This window comes from Geotrypetes seraphini, chromosome 2 (genome assembly GCF_902459505.1).
Source record: "Geotrypetes seraphini chromosome 2, aGeoSer1.1, whole genome shotgun sequence".
In the NCBI taxonomy this organism is placed as follows: Eukaryota; Metazoa; Chordata; class Amphibia; order Gymnophiona; family Dermophiidae; genus Geotrypetes; species Geotrypetes seraphini.
In genome coordinates, this window is record NC_047085.1 from 440,023,977 (window position 1) to 440,044,504 (window position 20,528).

The following is a 20,528-nucleotide window of genomic DNA, read 5'->3' on the forward strand; positions in this document are numbered from 1 at the left end:
AAGAAGGTTCACATTAAGCTAGGAAAGTTAAAAGTGTAAAGGCAATTAGACAAGATGAAAGATGCTCAGATTAGAAGAACCCAGAGGAGTTCTGGCACTGAAAGTTCTACTCTGTTATGTTTTGGAGACAGGAGTGGTTCTCGGGGATTAAAGAAGGGCAGAAGTTGTTCATTCTCATAAATAGGAAAGAGTACAGTTAGTCTGATGATCTACTAATAACAGAATAATTAATAGTAATAATGAAATTATTTGATAGAATGACCATACTAACTATGAAATGCAATTGCTTGTACTTGATCTTGTTCTATTAAGTATTCTGTGGAACATTTTGTGAGAATGGCTATAAAGGGTGGTACAATCAAGTTTAAGATATAAATTAATTTCAGTAAATCTCTCACTTAGGAGGCTTATTAAAAAAAACTGAGCATCCTAGAGATGAGTGCTGAGGTAGTTGACTGTGTTAGAAACTGAGTTGAGTGATTTGGCAGATAGTAGTCATAAATGCAATTCCTCAGGAATCAATCCTTATCTGACCACAGTTTCTATTGTCTAGCATCACCCAGAACCTGCCAGACCCCTGTATCTCAAAAGAAACAGGAACAATTTCTGCTGGATGGGCACTGTGTGGGACAGGCTGCTATCATTTTGAAGAGGGCAGCAACAGAGGCCGAGAGTGAGTGGTCAATACTCCTGCCTCTTTTGAGGTGAAGGGAGTCTGTGGGTCTTAAGGAAGGAGGGGTACTACTAGACACAAGCAGTATATTTAAAACAGAGGACAATTGTCCTTTTTGGGGGGGGGGTTGGGATGAGCTGGGGGCTGGTTGCTGGTCATTCTTCAGAAGGGGGCATGAGACACTAGAGATTTTGGATGGGGGGTTATATTGGTGGTGGTAGGGGGTTGAATGGAATTGAGCTGGGATGAGTCAGGTAGGATGGAAGATCAGGGGCCACTGCAGATCACCAGCATATTTTTACAAAAAATAAATGGATCTGTTAGTGCCTGATCCGGTCATGACAGGCACCGATGAAAAGGATGACATTTTGCAAGTGGTAGTAATTTGCAGGCTCATTCTATAGAGCATGCTGTGATGTTTTTGGAGCGATAGTTTATGAAAGAGCTATACGCTGATCTGGCTCTACCATAAGACTTTCTGCATCAACTCCTCAGTATGTTAGGGAACAAAAGAGAGAGGCAATGAAAACATCATGCCACTGTACCGGGCCATAGTGCGCCCTCACCTGGAGTACTGCGTCCAGCAGTGGTCGCCATACATGAAGAAGGACACGGTACTACTCGAAAGGGTCCAGAGAAGAGTGACTAAAATGGTTAAGGGGCTGGAGGAGTTGCCTCACAGTGAGAGATTGGAGAAACTGGGCCTCTTCTCCCTTGAAAAGAGGAGACTGAGAGGGGACATGATCGAAACATTCAAGATAATGAAGGGAATAGATTTAGTAGATAAAGACAGGTTGTTCACCCTCTCCAATGTAGAGAGGGCACTCTCTAAAGTTAAAAGGGGATAGATTCCGTACAAATGTAAGGAAGTTCTTCTTCACCCTTTAGAGTGGTAGAAAACTGGAACGCTCTTCCGGAGGCTGTTATAGGGGAAAACACCCTCCAGGGATTCAAGACAAAGTTAGACAAGTTCCTGATGAATCAGAACGTACGCAGGTAAGGCTAGTTTCAGTTAGGGCACTGGTCTTTGACCTAAGGGCCGCCACGTGAGCAGACTGCTTGGCACGATGGACCACTGGTCTGACCCAGCAGTGGCAATTCTTATGTCCTTATGTTCTTATGTTAAATAGCAATACCTTACAAGTGAGGAAGCTTCTGTAGCTGCCAACTGGTTTAAGTTTTTTTCAGTGTAGACCAGAATAACCAGAAGAATAGATGGACCTATTAGATCTTTATCTGATGAAGGAATAGGAAGTGGAGTTGGGAAATTTGACCCTCATGTTGTTTCTTTATTCTAGATATTGGCAACATTGAGCTAAAAATCTGCAGTCAAAATTATAATGACAAGAATTAAATAGACCAGGATTTCAGAATTTATGGTGTATGGAAACAGAGCCTGTTACTGTTGCTTAATTAGCACGAGAGTTTTAAAGCCAAAATTGCAGGCCAAGAATTTGATTTGCCATCAATTATATATTAGGAAACTTTCTCTGACATGCAAACACACCCCCACACCTACTAATGAAATTCAGGGATTTCATATTTCTCAATCTGTGTTTTGTAGGCAAACCCACACGTTTTTAAAGTGCCTTTTCTGTGGTTTTCTTTTTCAGTCACTTTCTCCCCGAACGATTGTAATTGCAGTATTTCTGTATCTTGTGTAAAAGGCAGTAATTGACTGTTGCCAGAGTTATTCTGTGAACTGTCTAAAGCATGAGATTTTTCAACGTGCCATATGTGTGTGTGTGTGTGTGTGCGTGTTAGTATCAACAGGCAGGTCCAGTCTAAAAGCAAAAATGTACTCTGTCAAAAAAATAAAGCAGAGAGACATTATTAAAAAAACCCATTTAGGAGGGTCTCTACTGGCGTAACTTTGTTAGCGCACATTGGGATTTTTATTTGTTTTAAAAAAAATTAACGTAAGCAAAATTGATTTACGGTATTGCATATTTTACATACTTGTAGGTTTTACATATTTTACATATTTGTAGGTTAAACAAATTTCTGCACATTAAGAGCTAAATTCTATATATGGCACCCAAAATATTGGTTAACTCTTAAAGTTGGGCGCAGTTTGCAGAATAGCGCTTGTGCCTGGGGAAATGTGACTAAATTTAGGTGTGGCCATTTGCATTAGTGATAACATAGTGCAAATGCTCGTGCCTAAATTAAATATATCGTGAGCCCACCAGGACAGATAGGGGAGATGCTTGAAGTGCCTGTATGTAAACCACTTTGAGTGTGGTTGTAAAACAGGCGGTATATAAGTCCCAATTCCTCAATCCTCTTAAATTTAGGTATAGAGTCCCTAATTCTGTAATTACGTGTGTAATTCAAGGGAACACTCCTGATCCACCCATTTGTGCACACTCACTTTTTTGACTCTGGGTAAAGTTTAGGCACATTACCCTTAATTGATTCTAATTAATGCCAATAAATTGCTTGGTAAAATGCCAATTATTGGCAGTAATTAACTGCTTGTTCAATTAAATTGGGTATGCAATTTGCGAACATGGCCAAATCAATGTACATCATTTTTGGTGCTTTTTATAGAATTAGGGGGTAAGAGGTATTTACTATGCTTTTGCCGCAAAAAATGAATATGCTATTACTATTAAGCATTTCTGTAGTGCTACTGGACCTATGCAGTGGTGTACATATTCTATGCAGGTACTTTCTCACTTGGCTCACGATATAAGTTTTGAACCTAGGACAATGGAGGGTTAACAGACTTGCCCAAGGGGGAGTATGTGGCACAGTGGTTAAAGCAAAAACAAAGAGAAATCCAACGAGTCTGCAGTGAACAAGTAGAGCCAGAAACAAAAAGAGACTGCAGAGAAGAATGTACAAGTTGCAGGAATTTTATTCAAAATCAATAAAAATTTGTTCCAAAAGATGGCTCTCGTGTGCATGGGGACCGGACCCAACACGGTTCGTGTTTCGGAGAAACACTTCTTTTTCAGGGGTCCAAGTTGTCCTATGCTTCACTAGTTGAGAAACCATATGGATTTCAGCAGTGGTGAATTAAATCCGTAAGCGCTCCTGGGTAGCTAACGCTCATTGTTTACACTGGACGCAGTGGTTAAAACTACAGCCTTAGCACCCTGAGGTTGTGTGTTCAAATCCTGGGCAAGTCACATAGGGCTCCTTTTACTAAGCTGTGCTAGCATTTTAAGTGCGCGCTGCCTCCTGCGCTGCACGGAAAAACTAACACCAGCTCAATGGAGGCGTTAGCATCTAGCGTGCGGGGCATTGCAGCATGCACGCTAAAACCACTAGCATGGCTTAGTAAAAGGACCCCTTAATCTCCCATTGCCTCAGGTACACTAGATAGAGTGTGAGCTTCCGAGACAGATAGGGAAGATACTCGAGTACCTGAATGTAAGCCACTTAGGCAATAAGTGGTATACTAAAATAGATAATAAACAACACCAGTTTGCCTGGATGAAAGCCCACTGCACTAACCATCAGGCTACTCCACTTTGCAGACTGCAAAGACATGGTGATTGTTGGGGCATGCCCAGTATTTCCTGTGCATGAACGGCACTGAAATGTTATTTACTGTGTGTTAAGCAGTTGGCACAGATTAGGAGGCAGTAAATGAACCTGTACTCATTGCAATGTGTAGTCCGTGTCAGTTCTCTGCCCATAACCTGCCCAGTTCCCACCCCAACACAGCATGCAGTTAATACATGAAGTAGCATGTTTTGTCATGCCACCACTGTAACAGTTGCCATGCTTATGTGCTGATAACTTGTTTAATTTGAACATTTATTACTTAACAATTTTTAATAAAAGGAGCCCTAAAATATTCTAGCGCCTTGGGCTCAGGCCCACTCAAAATTTGGGTTCCTTTAGTATGCTGGTGACCTGGGCATTCTCGAGCTGTTGCCACCCGTCCTCTCCCCAAATACATGTGTAAAACAGAATTACATGGGGGGGGGGGGGGCTGCCAGATGCCCAGGTTGCAAAAACTCCATTCAGGAGGAGACCTTCAGATGATGAGTCTTAGGAATCCCCACCAGTTCAGGTATTTCTTTGTTTAGCTGGAGGGGGGGAGGGGAGAGAGAGTGCACGATGTTAGAGGCAATATTTTGTTCCCACTCAGTTTGGGTTTAGGTTCAGTCCCACCCTAAATTAGCCATTTGGCTATGCCACTGGTTTCAAACAAGCTGAAAGAATATCCAAAAATTTGAAAATGGTCTGGAAATGACCCAAATTTTAATCAGATTTTTCATGCACCTCTCTACTTGCTTGATCTCCTGGCATTAGAATTGCACCCCTCAGGACTGCTAAAACACATGTATTTGTAGAGGGCATATGGGTTCTGCCATTCAGAAACAGCTTGGCAGCAATTTCCATGTCCCTGCTGGAGTGAATTGGATGACTTTTTTTTTAACTTAGAAGGCTCTACCTTCAGAGGAGGAATTAAGTAAAGGAGCAGTGGAAGAACCATCTGTTTAGGCAAAGCATCAGGGCAAAGAACCTAGTAGTGAGCTCAAAACAGAGGAAGGGAGCATCTACCACAGTGATCTCAAACTCAAACCCTTTGCAGGGCCACATTTTGGATTTTTATGTTCTTAGAGGGCCTCAGAAAAAATTAGTTAATGTCTTATTAAAGAAATGACAATTTTGCATGAGGTAAAACTTTATAGTTCATAAATCTTTCTTTTTGGCTAAGTCTTAATACTAATATTGTTATTTATAGCTAAAGAGACATATGATCAAGAAACTGTTTTATTTTGCTTTTGTGATTATGATAAACATACCGAGGGCCTCAAAATAGTACCTGGCGGGCCACATGTGGCCCCTGGGCTGCGAGTTTGAGACCACAGATCTACCAGGTCTGTGTACCTGCAGACTCAGAGAGCTCAGCCTCTGGACAAATAATATCCATTTATCTCACAGCAGCCCTTTGTGAAACCGGATCCCAGAAAGAGAATACAGACCACAAGAACATAAGAATTGTCATACTGGGACAGACCGAAGGTCCATCAAGCCCAGTATCCTGTTTCCAACAGTGGCCAACCCAGGTTCCAGTAAGAGCTTTCTTCAGCAAACTCTAATATATCTGAATAAAGTCACTGTAAGCATTACATACTGGTTTGATGCCACCTTTGGAAAGAAGTTTATACTGAATACTTTGACTAATAGATGCTGAAAGAAGTGATTTGTTATTTTTCATCACCTGGGCTGAGTAAATATTTGATTGGAGTTTATATATACTGGCTTATTAGGCGAGAGGAATGTGGAGTATGGATGGATTTATTATGCCATCCGGTCTTCTAGCGCTGCTAGCCCCGGCCCTGGCCCCAAAAACAGTTCTAAATCGTACTTTTAGTAACACACCCAAAGCTCTCTGGGCAAACAAGAGTTACATACGAGTAAGCTTTAACAATGTGTGCATTTAACCTCATTAAAAACAGGTATTCTAGGAATGTTGGTAGGTCAGGAGAGTAAATACACATCTAAAACAGTATTTTCAGATTAGGTGCTTAGTTTTGGTGCACAGTTCATGGGCTCTTTTTTACCTATATGAGCAATGAACAAATGCGTGATGAAAAGTATGCACGAAAGCCCAGGGTCCTTACTTCCTGCCTGTAAAAGGAAACCAGGATGGTCTCTAAAGTTTAGGCTCCTTGTTAACATATCCTGCTAAGATACTACAGCCTGCAGAAAATCCATGTTTCTACAGGATGGATGTTCCTGCTAGAACCCAGCAATTCTATACAAGGTAAATAAAATTTGTGGGGGGGGGGGATGAGGGGAAATGTTTTAATCCTTAATCTTTTGCAGTGGCGTACCTAGCATATGTGACACCCGGGGCCCATCATTTTTTTACATCCCCCCATCTGTACAAAAAACATGATTTTTAGTAACAAGCCACACGTCACAACATGAGTACCTAGGAAAAGGCAGCATCTTACATATGCAGTGAGCAGTACAACATCAATAGGCCCATTGTAAAACTAAACAAACCAGACTAGTACAGATCAATCCTACACCATCAATCCTAACAGAAAACCATGTCTTTCGAACACACAGAACACAGAAAACACCTTCGCCTAGTATGGAATGTCATCACAAACTAACCCCCCCCCCCCTTTTTTTTTTACAAAACTGTAGTGTGGATTTTAGCCGCGGTGGTAACAGCTCTGACGCTCATAGAATTCTGAGCATCAGAGCTGCTACCACCACGGCTGGCGCTAAAAAATGCTCCACAGTTTTGTAAAAGGGGGATAAAATAGAAATACATATACATAGACAAAGGTTAAATTGAACCAGCAAGAAGCTAGACTCTGCATACAATGCAACACCACAGAAACAGTGACACATGTCTCCTAAAGCAATAAATAAATAGAAAATATTTGTTCTACCTTTGTCTTCTCTGGTTTTTGCTTTCCTTATCTTCTTGTTTACTCTCTTCCTTCCATCTTCCTTCCATCTACTGTCTGCCGTCTCTCTGCCCCTATATGGCATCTTCTCTCCTATGCCCCTTCCAGAAACCGTATGCCTCCCCCTTCCATCTCTCCTTTCACCCCCATTGGTCTGGCATCTCTCTCCTCTCCTTCCCTCTCCCACACCTCTCTTCTGCAATCCCTTTCTTCCCTCATTTTCCTGTTCAATTTATTTTCTGCATCCATCTAGATTACGTTCTTACTATCCTCTCATCAATTTCCTTTTTTACTATCTACCTACAGCTCGCCACCTCTTTTCCTCACCCCCTCCGGTATTTTCCTAACTTAATCCTTTTACCCCCATTATGTGCCCTCCTTTTATTTATCCCCTCCTTCCATCATGTGCCCTCTTTCTCTACCCTTTCCATCTAGCTAAAGAAGCACTGCCTGGGCTTTGCAGTCCCCAGTTATGTCTCTAGCAGGATATATATTTTAAATCTGATATATTCTAATGACAAAATAGAAATAAAATGATTTTTTCTAGCTTTTGTTGTCTCTGGTATCTGCTTTTATCTTCTTTTCACTCTTTTCCTTCCAGCGTCTACTCTGTCTCTTCAATCCAGCATCTGCCTGTTCCATTCACTGTCTGCCCCTTCCAGAAACTGTCTGTCTCCCCTTGCCATCTCTCCTCTAGACCCCCCCCCTTTGGTCTGGCATCCATTTTCTTCCCTCTGTTCCCTCATGGTCTGGCATCTTTCTCCTTTCATCTCTCTTTCCCTCCCCCCTGTGGTTTTTAGCATCTCTCTCTTCTCATTTCCTCCGCTCAGATCTGATATCTCTGTCTCCTTTCCCGTTCTCTGGCATCTCTCTCTCTTCCCTTTCCTTCTCTGGTCTTCCTTCTTTATTTTCTGCCTCCGTCTAAATTAAATTCTTTCTTACTATGCAGTCCTCAGTTTCCCTCTTTTCATTGTGTCTACCCATAGCATGACACCCCTTTCCTTCACCCCTCCACTATCTCACTAACTCTATCTTCTTCCCCCATCCAGCATATGTTCTTTTTCTTTATCCCTCCTTCCATCCAGTATGTGTTCTTTCTCCACTTCCATTCAGCATTTGCTCTCCCTCTTCTCTCTCCCCCTTCTCTCCACTTCCATCTTCTGCCCTCTCTCTCCTCCTTCTCTCCACTTCCATCATCTGCCCTCTTTTCTCTCCCCCTTCTCCCCACTTCCATCATCTGCCCCCTTCTCTCAATCTCTCCATCCACCACAGGCCCATCTCTCTCCCTTCCTCTCACCTTTCTGATTTTGGCAACAAGATCGGCAACGCACCCCCCCTGCCCCCGCAATGACACTTAAGATAGGCAACGGGCCTCCTTCTACCCCAGAATCAACAGAACTTCAGATCGGCAACGCGGTGCTCAATCCAAAGCTTCCCTCTGACTCAGCTTCCTGTTTCCGCCCAGGCAGTTCAGTCAAAGGGAAGCTTATGACTGAGCACTGCGTTGCTGATCTGAAGCACTGTTGATGCCGGGGGTAGAAGGAGGCCTGTTGCCAATCATCAGTGTCATCTTGGGGGGGGGGGAATTGCCGATCGTGAATTGCGTCGCGGGGGGGCTGCCGATGCCGTTCATCACCGTTGCAGTCCATATGCTGCTGATGGCCCCAATGCGATCTTGCCGGCCCTGCGCGGACCGTCACCAGACGACCCGGACCTGGCCGGCTGTGCCCCCCTAAGGCGTGCACCCAGGGCGGACCGCCCCCACCCCTTGATATGCCACTGATCCTTTGTTTTGTAGAGTAATATCTATAAATCTGTTCTGTTGCTGTTTATTGCTTTAAGAATCGAAATGCATGGTACATTTTGATACTATCATTAATTTCTCAAGGCTTATGAAGAAGTAACATTAGATAGTAGAACTGTTACCATGAGAAGAGAAGGGAAAAACCAGAAAGTCCACCAAAATAGTTCCACAGAAACAGAAGCAAAGAAGAAGGCAAAAAAAACTGTGGAACTGATGATCTGATAAAAACTTTTATTTGAACAAGGTGCAGATAACAACAAAATAAAGTATACAATAACGCAAAAAGACACGGTTCCTTTTACTAAGATGCATTAGAGCCTTAACGCACGGAATAGCGTGCGCTAAATTGCCATGCATGCTAGATCTTAATGCCAGCATTGAGCTGGTGTTATTCTAGAAGTGTAATTTAGCGCACCTTAGTAAAAGGAGCCCACAGTAAATAAATTGTGGTATAGGCCCAACACGGGCCGTGTTTCGGTCATGAAACAACCTTCTTCCAAGGTCCAGTATTGCTATAAACCACAAGTTTAAGAATTGCGAAAATAACCACAACAGAATACTGTGCACAAATGAGCATAGTCTTCTAATCCTATTATACACGTTATTTCGTTGCTTTTCACCTTGTTCAAATAAAAGTTTTTATCAAGATCATCAATTCCACAGTTTTTTTTCCTTCTATCATGAAAAGAGAGACCAGTTGATTGATAGGATGCCTCAGAAAGAGGAGACACATCTGTTTTTAAGCATGAATCAGTTGCTGAAAATGATGATGGAATAAGAAAAAACATATGCAAAGCCTCTTGAAGCCTATTGATGCATCACGCTGGAGAGCAAAACAAAATATGGATCTCAAGGGATCATTTGGTCCTGAGCTCAAGATGCCACATGCAGCTAAATTTCAGACCGAGCACATTTGCACCTGGGGTGTAGCTAAACTAAAGATGGATAAAATAAGGGGGGCTGGATGGCGTACATCCGAGGGAACTTAGGGATGTTCAGGCAGTTCCGCTCGCTGACTTTTTCAATGTTTCTCTGGAGTTGGGAGTGGTACCGGAGGATTGGAGAAGGATGGATGTGGTCCCTCAGTCTCCACAAAAGTGAAAGTAATGAAGAAGTAGGGAACTACAGGCCAGAAAGTCTGACATAAATAAAATGGCTTATCTGCTTTAGGAAAGGTCTGTCACACTGAGGTGGTTTCTGACAATACAAGTCTGTGCAGTGTGCTCACACCCTGAAGCAGCCAAGAATGTGAAATGCTGGCCATTGTCGGTGTGACGGACCTTTCCTAACGCAGATAAGCCTTTTATTTGTTAATCTTTGGAATTTCAGTGGATTTACTTGCATTACACAGAGCACAGATTTAATTAGCAGATGAGGAGGATTTCTATGCTTATACCCTGCTATACCTGTCATCGGTCTCTGCAGGATTGAGCTTTTCCCTCCTCATTTTTCATTTTATTGGATGCTCTGTTTCTCTGGGCACTTGTTGTAGTGCCCCTGTATTAATGTTTGTGATAAATGTATGTACCTGTTTTGTTTCTGATGACAATCAGAAGTGTGTTGGTTATTACAGTATTTTTCTGCTTTCTTTTGTATTGGTTTCTTGTTGCCTAACTTTACATGGCTCATTATAGAAGTATCCTAATTGTGCCAGTATTTGGGGTCTTATAGCTGATATACAGAAGCCTTAGGGCCTGTTTTACAAAGCCATGCGGCAACAGCCCTTTAAATCTGTATGGGCTTCGGAGCTAGCGCGGTTTTGTAAAACACCCATAATATTTGACTAACCTACACACCTATGTATACTTTGCATTTATAATTTACACTTGCTATTTCCATGCTTATGATTTTAGAATACTAGCATTTACCTGGGTAAGTGTCCACTTTCACATGTCTGTGCTAGATGAGCATTTAGGGGTGTTCTATAAATGACTTGTGCAATTCTACTATGTTACATAACATAAGAATTGCCACTGCTGGGTCAGACCAGTGGTCCATCGTGCCCAGCACTCTGCTCACGTGGCGGCCCTTAGGTCAAAGACCAGTGCCCTAACTGAAACTAGCCTTACCTGCGTACGTTCTGATTCATCAGGAACTTGTCTAACTTTGTCTTGAATCCCTGGTGGGTGTTTTCCCTATAACAGCCTCCGGAAGAGTGTTCCTGTTTTCCACCACTCTCTGGGTGAAGAAGAACTTCCTTACGTTCGTATGGAATCTATCCCCTTTTAACTTTAGAGAGTGCCCTCTCTTTCTCTCTACCTTGGAGAGGGTGAACAACCTGTCTTTATCTACTAAATTTATTCCCTTCATTATCTTGAATCTTTCGATCATGTCCCCTCTCAGGCTCCTCTTTTCAAGGGAGAAGAGGCCCAGTTTCTCTAATCTCTCACTGTACTGCAACTCTTCCAGCCCCTTAACCATTTTAGTCGCTCTTCTCTGGACCCTTTCGAGTAGTACTGTGTCCTCCTTCATATACAGTGACCAGTTCTGGACGCAGTATTCAAGATGAGGGCATACCATGGCCCGGTACAACAGCATGATAACTTTCTCCGATCTGTTCGTGATCCCCTTCTTAATCATTCCTAGCATTCTTTTTGAACTTTTCGTCACCGCCGTACACATTGCGTGGATGGCTTCATTGACTTGCGAACCAATACTCCCAAGTCTCTTTCCTGGGGGGGTCTCTCCAAGTACTGCACCGGACATCCTGTATTCGTGTATAAGATTTTTGTTACCGACATGCTTCACCTTACACTTATCCACGTTAAACCTCATTTGCCATGTCGCAGCCCATTTCTTGAGTGTGTTTATGTCACATTGCATGTCTTCGCAATCCTTCTCTGTCTTCACTACTCTGAATAACTTCGTATCATCTGCAAATTTAATCACCTCATTCGTCGTACCAATTTCCAGGTCATTTATAAATATGTTGAAGAGCACGGGTCCAACCACCGGACCCTGCAGCACTCCACTCGTGATGCTTTTCCAGTCCAAGTATTGTCCATTTATCCCCACTCTCTGTTTGCTAGCCGCCAGCCAGTTTTTAATCCACGTGAGTATTTCACCCTCGATTCCATGGCTTGCAATTTTTCAAAGTAGTCGTTCATATGGAACCTTGTCGAACGCCTTCTGAAAATCCAGATATACAATGTTGACCGGGTCACCTTTGTCTATCTGCCTGTCTACTTCCTCAAAGAAGTGCAGCAAGTTCGTCAAGCAAGATCTTCCTGTGCTGAAGCTATGCTGGCTGGTCCTCATCAGATTATGTCCGTCAAGGTGATCAATGATGCGGTCCTTTATCAGTGCCTCTACCATCTTTCCCGGTACCGAGGTCAGATTCACCGGTCTGTAGTTTCCCAGATCTCCCCTCAAACCTTTCTTGAAGATCGGCGTAACATTCACCACTTTCTAGTCTTCCAGAATCCTTCCTGATTTGATCAACAGATTGGCTATTAGTTGAAGTAGTTCATCTATAGCCCCTCAATACATCCAAAACAGAAACTATGCTGTTTCCATGCAGGGAGGGTCAGAAATTAGGAGCTAATATAACCATGAACACAACCAATCTTAAAGTAGTTACTAAGGTAAAAATTCTTGGGGTCATATTAGACCAAAAGCTTAGTTACCATGACCAAATTAGTTCATTGGTAAGAACTTGTTTCTACGGGTTAAGATTAATTAGATCGCTGTCTGCATTCCTCGATAAATTGTCATTAAATATCTTAATACATTCCCTAGTCATCTCTAAAATTGACTATTGTAACGCCCTATACAAAGGGATTGCCTTAAAAGAAACACGAAGACTACAAATTCTCCAAAACACCGCAATAAAAATTATCATGAAAAGGAAAACATTTGATCATGTAACCCCACTGTTAAAAGAAAATCATTGGTTACCTGTAAACCACAGAATTATATATAAAATAGCCTTACTGACACTTAAAATATTAGGAAATAAAGCCCCAGCATTCTTAGAAAGATTTCTAATACCATATATTCCTGTAAAATCTCTTAGATCAGAAGAAAAATCCCTGCTGGTAATTCCCTCACTAAAAATTATTTATTCAAGGAGGGATACAATCTTTTCTGTTACAGCACCCCAAATTTGGAACTTGCTTCCTCTCAATATAAGAGAAGAAAAATTACTTACTAAGTTCAAAGGCCTACTAAAAAGTTGGCTGTTTAAGGATGCCTTTAACTGACCTATTTATAATTACACTATCTTATTTCTGGAACTTATCGGGACAATGAACACTTAAGTAGAAATTAAGTGGGTATCGTCCCCTAACCTTTTGTCTCCTTACCCATCCTTTTCATTTATTTTGGAATTGTATTTAATCCAAATTTTTCCCCCTCCTTCTCAACAGTATTTTTACGTCATAATTGTTTTTAATGTCCTGTTTGTTGAAAAATTTTTTTATTTTTTCTATCTTTAATTTTGTAAATCGCATTGAATTTGGATATTGCGATTATATCAAATATTTTAAATAAACTTGAAACTTAAACTTTCAGTTCCTTGATTACTCTCGGATGGATGCCATCCGGTCTCGGGGATTTATTGTTTTTAAGCCTATCAATCTGCCTGCATACCTCTTCTAGACTGACCATCAACCCTGTCAGTTTCCCATCTTCGTTTCCTGAATTTAGCCTGTCGGCTTCCGGTATGTTGTGTATATCCTTTTCGGTAAATACAGATGCAAAAAAAATGAGTTCAGTTTGTTGGCAATGGCTTTGTCCTCCTTTAGAACTCACTTTATTCCATGGTCATCCAATGGCCCCACTGCTTCCTTCGCGGGTCGTTTCCCCTTAATATATCGAAAGAACGGCTTGAAGTGTTTTGCCTTCTTGACTATTATTTCCTCGTAGTTTCTTATGACCCCTCTTACCGCCTTTATGACACCTGCTTTGATGTTGTTTGTGCTTTTTCCAGTTTTCGTCCGTTTTTTACCTTTTCCATTCGTGAAACAAAGTCTTCTTGTCTCTGATCACTTCGTTCACCACTACAGTGAGCCACGCCGGTTCCTTGTTCTTTTTCCTCTTGGATTCCATGTTGATACGCAGAATGTATAGATTGTGCACCTCGGTGACTGTGTCCTTAAAAAGGGACCATGCATGCTCTAGCGTTTTTACAGTGCTTATCCTCTTCTTAATCTTCTTCCCCACCATGAGTCTCATCCCTTCATAATTCCCTTTTCGGAAGTTCAGTGACTTGGCCGTCGTTCTGGATCGATGCTTTGCCCCTGTGTCCAGGTTGAAGCGGATCATATTGTGATCACTGCTTCCCAGCGTCCCTTCTACTTCTACACCTTGTGCCAGTCCTCATAGTCCATTTGGAATTAAGTCCAGAATTGCATTTCCTCTCGTATTTTCCTTGACAAGTTGTTCTAGGAAGCAATCACCTACAGCATCCAGGAACTTGGTCTCCCTACTGCAGCTGGAGGTGCCTAGGTTCTAGTCTATCCCTGGATAATTTAAGGCACCCATGATATCTGCTTTGCCTCCCTTGCAGTTGCATTTAATCTCGTCTGTCATTTCTCCATCAATTTCTTCGGACTGCCATGGGGGTCGGTAGTAGATGCCAATCTTTGTTTCCATTCCATTTGTTCCCGGAATTTTGACCCATAGAGATTCTACCTTATTTTTCATTTCTGGCGTGTTCTCTCCAGTAGACTCAAATCCCTCTTTGATGTATATGGCAATAAAAACAAGAGAAAAAGGAAGCCGATATGGTTCTCCAACCTAATGGCTGAGAAAATAAAGGCGAAAGAGTTGGCGTTCATGAAATATAAAAAAACCCAAGAAGAGGAGAGCAGAAAGGACTACAGGGTGAAATTGAAAGAAGCCAAGAGAGAAATACGTTTGGCGAAGGCACAGGCGGAAGAACAAATGGCTAAAAATGTAAAAAAGGGAGATAAAAATTTTTTCAGATATATTAGTGAAAGGAGGAAGATAAAAAATGGAATTGCTAGGCTAAAAGATGCTGGGAACAAATATGTGGAGAGTGATGAGGAGAAAGCAAATGTGCTAAACAAATACTTCTGTTCTGTGTTCACAGAAGAAAATCCTGGAGAAGGACCGAGATTGTCCGGCAAAGTTACACGAGAAAATGGAGTAGATTCTGCGCCGTTCACGGAGGAGGGTGTTTATGAGCAACTTGAAAAACTGAAGGTGGACAAAGCGATGGGACCAGACGGGATCCATCCCAGGATACTAAGGGAACTCAGAGAGGTTCTGGCGAGTCCTATTAAAGACTTGTTCAACAAATCTCTGGAGACGGGAGTGATTCCTGGGGATTGGAGGAGAGCGGATGTGGTCCCTATTCATAAAAGTGGTCACAAGGATGAAGCAGGAAACTACAGGCCGGTGAGCCTCACTTCAGTTGTTGGAAAAATAATGGAAGTGTTGCTGAAAGAAAGGATAGTATATTTTCTTGAATCTAATGGGTTACAGGATCCGAGGCAACATGGCTTTACAAAAGGTAAATCGTGCCAAACGAACCTGATTGAATTTTTTGATTGGGTGACCAGAGAGCTGGATCGAGGACATATGCTAGATGTAATTTACTTGGATTTCAGCAAAGCCTTTGATACAGTTCCTCATAGGAGGCTGTTGAACAAACTTGAAGGGCTGAAGTTAGGACCCAAAGTGGTGAACTGGGTCAGAAACTGGCTGTCGGACAGACGCCAGAGGGTGGTGGTTAATGGAAGTCGCTCGAAGGAAGGAAAGGTGACTAGTGGAGTCCCTCAGGGTTCGGTGCTGGGGCCAATCCTGTTCAATATGTATGTAAGTGACATTGCTGAAGGGTTAGAAGGAAAAGTGTGCCTTTTTGCAGATGATACCAAAATTTGTAACAGAGTAGACACCGTAGAGGGAGTGGAAAATATGAAAAAGGATCTGCAAAAGTTAGAGGAATGGTCTAATGCCTGGCAACTAAAATTCAATGCAAAGAAATGCAGAGTAATGCATTTGGGGATTAATAATAGGAAGGAACCGTATATGCTGGGAGGAGAGAAGCTGATATGCACGGATGGGGAGAGGGACCTTGGGGTGATAGTGTCCGAAGATCTAAAGGCGAAAAAAACAGTGTGACAAGGCAGTGGCTGCTGCCAGAAGGATTCTGGGCTGTATAAAGAGAGGCGTAGTCAGTAGAAGGAAGAAGGTGTTGATGCCCCTGTACAGGTCATTGGTGAGGCCCCACTTGGAGTATTGTGTTCAGTTTTGGAGACCGTATCTGGCGAAAGACGTAAGAAGACTTGAGGCGGTCCAGAGGAGGGCGACGAAAATGATAGGAGGCTTGCGCCAGAAGACGTATGAGGAGAGACTGGAAGCCCTGAATATGTATACCCTAGAGGAAAGGAGAGACAGGGGAGATATGATTCAGACGTTCAAATACTTAAAGGGTATTAACGTAGAACAAAATCTTTTCCAGAGAAAGGAAAATGGTAAAACCAGAGGACATAATTTGAGGTTGAGGGGTGGTAGATTCAGGGGCAATGTTAGGAAATTCTACTTTACGGAGAGGGTGGTGGATGCCTGGAATGCGCTCCCGAGAGAGGTGGTGGAGAGTAAAACGGTGACTGAGTTCAAAGAAGCGTGGGATGAACACAGAAGATTTAGAATCAGAAAATAATATTAAAGATTGAACTAGGCCAGTTACTGGGCAGACTTGTACGGTCTGTGTCTGTGCATGGCCGTTTGGAGGAGGATGGGCAGGGGAGGGCTTCAATGGCTGGGAGGGTGTAGATGGGCTGGAGTAAGTCTTAACAGAGATTTCGGCAGTTGGAACCCAAGCACAGTACCGGGAAAAGCTTTGGATTCTCGCCCAGAAATAGCTAAGAAGAAAAAAAAAAAATTTAAATTGAATCAGGTTGGGCAGACTGGATGGACCATTCGGGTCTTTATCTGCCGTCATCTACTATGTTACTATGTTACCCCTACCTTTTTGACTTACTCTGTCTCTGCGGTATAGCTTGTATCCTAGTAACACAGTGTCCCAGACGTTTTCCTCATTCCACCATGTTTCTGTGATACCAATGATGTCAAGGCTATCTTTTTGTGCCATAGCTTCCAATTCCCCCATCTTATTCCTTAGGCTTCTTGCGTTCGTATACATACACTTGAGTTTGCGGCCTTCTCTCTTGTGTTCCTTTCAATCCGTCAGGATTTCTGTCTTGCCTATGATTCGGTGAATCTTCCCCACTATCTTCGTGCACAGTATCCTCTAGGTATACCGGTTCCCGAACCATCGACTATTGGTCGACTATCAGCTTTCTCCTTCTTCCTAGTTTAAAAACTTCTCAATTTCTCTCTTGATGTTGCTTGCAAGTAGCCTCGTTCCGTCTCCACTGAGGTGGAGTCCATCCTTCCTAAATAGCTTGCTCTCCCCCCAGATTGTCGTCCAGTTGCGCATGAAGTAGAATCCTTCTTCCTCACACCAGCACCTCATCCATGCATTGACTGCTTGCAGCTCCATCTGACTCTTCTCGTCGGCCCTGGGTACTTTCAGGATCTCCGAGAATTGTTTAAATTGGGGAATATTTTGGGGGGAAAAAAGCAATATAGATAATACCAACAAGACACCAACATGATACACATTAGAGACCTGTAAGAAAGAGAAATTCTCACGACAAGGGCATAGCTAGACATTTATAACATGGTAAGTATTGTAACATTAAATGTAATCTACAGCAGTGTCCTGGAGTACCCCTTTCCCAGTCAGGTTTTAAGGATATTCACAATGAATATGCATGAGATTGATTTGCATATACTGCCACCATTGTATGCAAATCTCTTTCATGCATATTCATTGTGGATATCCTAAAAACCTGACTGGCAAGGGGGTACTCCGGGACCAACTTGAGAGACACAAATCTACAGCACCTGGTATCTTCTGAAGGTCCATAAATGTCACCAATACCATTTGCAATGTTTTTAAATGGGTTAAAATGTGGTTGGCATGTTATTCCATTTAAACATGTAGAAATAAGAACATGTAAGCAGTATTACCTTTTTATTAGACAACCTGCCTGCAACATTTTTCTGGTCCCTAATCTACATGTTTAAATCAACTAACACAGATCTACTGAGTCAGTGCAGCACAAGGGTATCGCCATGAAACCTAGAACTTAGAACTGAATGAATGAGAGTTCCCATGTCTCCTTCATCTCCTGTGTGTGCTCATCATGCCTGTGTTAAATGAGTCATCTTTTAAAGGTCCCAGCTAGCTTGAATGTGCAACCAGAAATCACAGGTTTTTACATTGCCACTTGTGTTTATTCTAATAAGTAGAAATGTGCTTCTTATAGACCAGAAATCACACTGGAAATGCAAATAGCCTAGGCATGTATCAATTGTTTTATAGCATATAATATTAAAATTGGCTGAGGTTGTTGTCATTATGATTAGATGCTGACTGTGCTGGCATGCAACAAACACAGCTTTGTTTCCTGTTTACCAGGGACAGAAATACCTTGCAGGTGACGTGCATGAGCTCTTGGAGAGAGAGAGGATGGTTACTTACTGTGGTACAGGTGAAAACTATTTTAGCTCCTCGTTAGGAAGGTTATATAACTGAATCTGAGAAGATACTCTGCAGAGGAAGGAGAATACCAGATAGAAAATCTGGCTGAGTTGTATATTCAGCTCAAACGCATAGCTTTCAGATTTAATATGAAAGAACTCTTCCAGTTGCATAGAACTTAAAGAAGTTTTTCTCTTTTAATTTTCAGATGCAAAGAGATAATTCATATCCAGTTGCAATTACCCATCGACCAGGGTCTGCCACACACTCTTCTCATGGAGGTCCAAACTCACCACCGTGTACACCTATTCCTCATTCTATGCCTGCTTCTCCATCTAGAATTCCATATGGAGGTCCTCGACCCATGGGCATGCCAGGCAATGCGACAATCCCAAGAGACAGACTTTCAAGTGTGCCTGCCTCTAGATCCATATCTCCAAGTCCCAGCGCCATTTTGGAAAGAAGGGATGTAAAACCAGACGAGGATATGAGCAACAAAAATATTCAGTTGTTGAGAAATGAGGGCTTGTATGCCGACCCTTACTTGTATCATGAGGGACGGATGAGTGTGGCGTCTTCACATACAGGACATTCTCTTGACATCCCAGATCATGTACTAGCATATCATCGTGGCACAATAAGATCTACGAGCACATATTCAAATCCTGCTTTGCAGGCTGAGATGATGGAGCAATCACTGTACAGACAAAAATCAAGAAAATACACTGATAGTCATCTTCCAACGTTGGGGTCTAAAACTCCGCCACCTTCTCCACACAGAGCAGCAGATATCCGAATGATAGATATTCATTCTCATAATGCACATATACCACCTCACGCTATTCAGCCTGATAGATCTTCTCCTATCCGTCAGTCATTTAAGAAAGAATCAGGAGTCCCAGTTTTTGTGGACACAGCAGGAAGTAAAGCCCGCAATGTTAGTGGATTATCTGGCGCAGATATGGGTCCGCCTCTGACTGACAAGCAGGCTTTAGGGGTTTATGGGCCACCGGGATCGCCAAAAGATATATACACCAGGTAAGACTAAAGAGCATAAGGTAAATAATAGTTCATAGTTCATCTTTATTTGAGATATCACTTATAAAGTTGCTTATCTAAGCAGTGTACAATAGAATAAGTTAATAAACACACCTTAGGAGGCCTAGGTTACAATTGAAGAAAAATAATATAAGCCTACGAAATAAAGATACAAGGGGCAATTTTTTACCTAAGATGGAAAAGGGGGGGAAGGTGGTAACACCATGTAGCATGTCAAGAATACCAAGGAAAGGGTAATGAACAATGCAGCAGGATTAGAATAAATCTGATGAAAATGCACAGAATTACTATAGATTATCAGAAAGAAATGCAAGAGTAAAATAAGTTTTCAGTGACTTTTTTTTAATTTGAGTGAATTTTCAGGACGAATATCAATTGGTAAGCTATTCTATAATGTAGAAGCCACAACACTAAAGCAGAAATAACAAACAGTGGTGTAGCGAGGGTGAGAGGTGCCCCTCCCCTGTCCTTGCTCCTTCCCCACATCCCCTGCTGCCGTCATGTCCACCTACCCTTCCCTTCCCCCACATCTCTAACTTTCCTGGCACGAACAGCATCACCAACTTGCTACCCGCGTCGGCTCTCCCTCTGACGCCACTTCCTAGGCACGGGACCTAGAAATGATGTCAGAGGGAGAGCTGGCACTGGCGCGAGCAGCAGGTTGGAGTTGCTGCTTGTGCCAGCAAAGAGCTAGCGGTATGGTAGGGGTGGGGGGAAGTGAAGGCGCAATCAGGGCGGAGGGAGGAGTGGGAAGGAGCAGGGGGAGGCGGAGAGGAGGACAGGTGCTGGCACCCTCACCAAGACGGCACCCGGGGTAGACCGCCCCCTCCCTTCTTTATTCCACCACTGTTTACAAGTATAATTTAATAAATGAATCAGTGAGATGGAACAATCAGAAGATTTTACTGAGATGATCTAAGACAGGGGTGTCAAAGTCCCTCCTTGAGTGCCGCAGTCCAGTCGGGTTTTCAGGATTTCCTCAATCAATATGCATGAGATCTATTTGCATGCACTGCTTTCATTGTATGCTAATAGATCTCATGCATATTCATTGGGGAAATCCTGGAATCCCGACTG

The 20,528-nt window shown here is 42.5% G+C and overlaps 1 protein-coding gene across 17 annotated transcripts in view; it reads left to right on the plus strand.

Moving 5' to 3' along the window:
* KIAA1217 (KIAA1217 ortholog) overlaps positions 1-20,528 on the plus strand; it is a 1,295,419-nt gene that overhangs the window by 1,105,468 nt on the left and 169,423 nt on the right. For all 17 annotated transcript variants that reach the window (XR_004538150.1, XR_004538149.1, XM_033931366.1 and 14 more), the window contains one exon: positions 18,601-19,430. Coding sequence is in view for 15 of the 17 variants with exons in the window: in XM_033931366.1 (XP_033787257.1) it covers positions 18,601-19,430 (830 nt within the window). In the remaining 2 variants the exon portion in view is untranslated. The remainder of the gene's footprint in view (positions 1-18,600; positions 19,431-20,528) is intronic.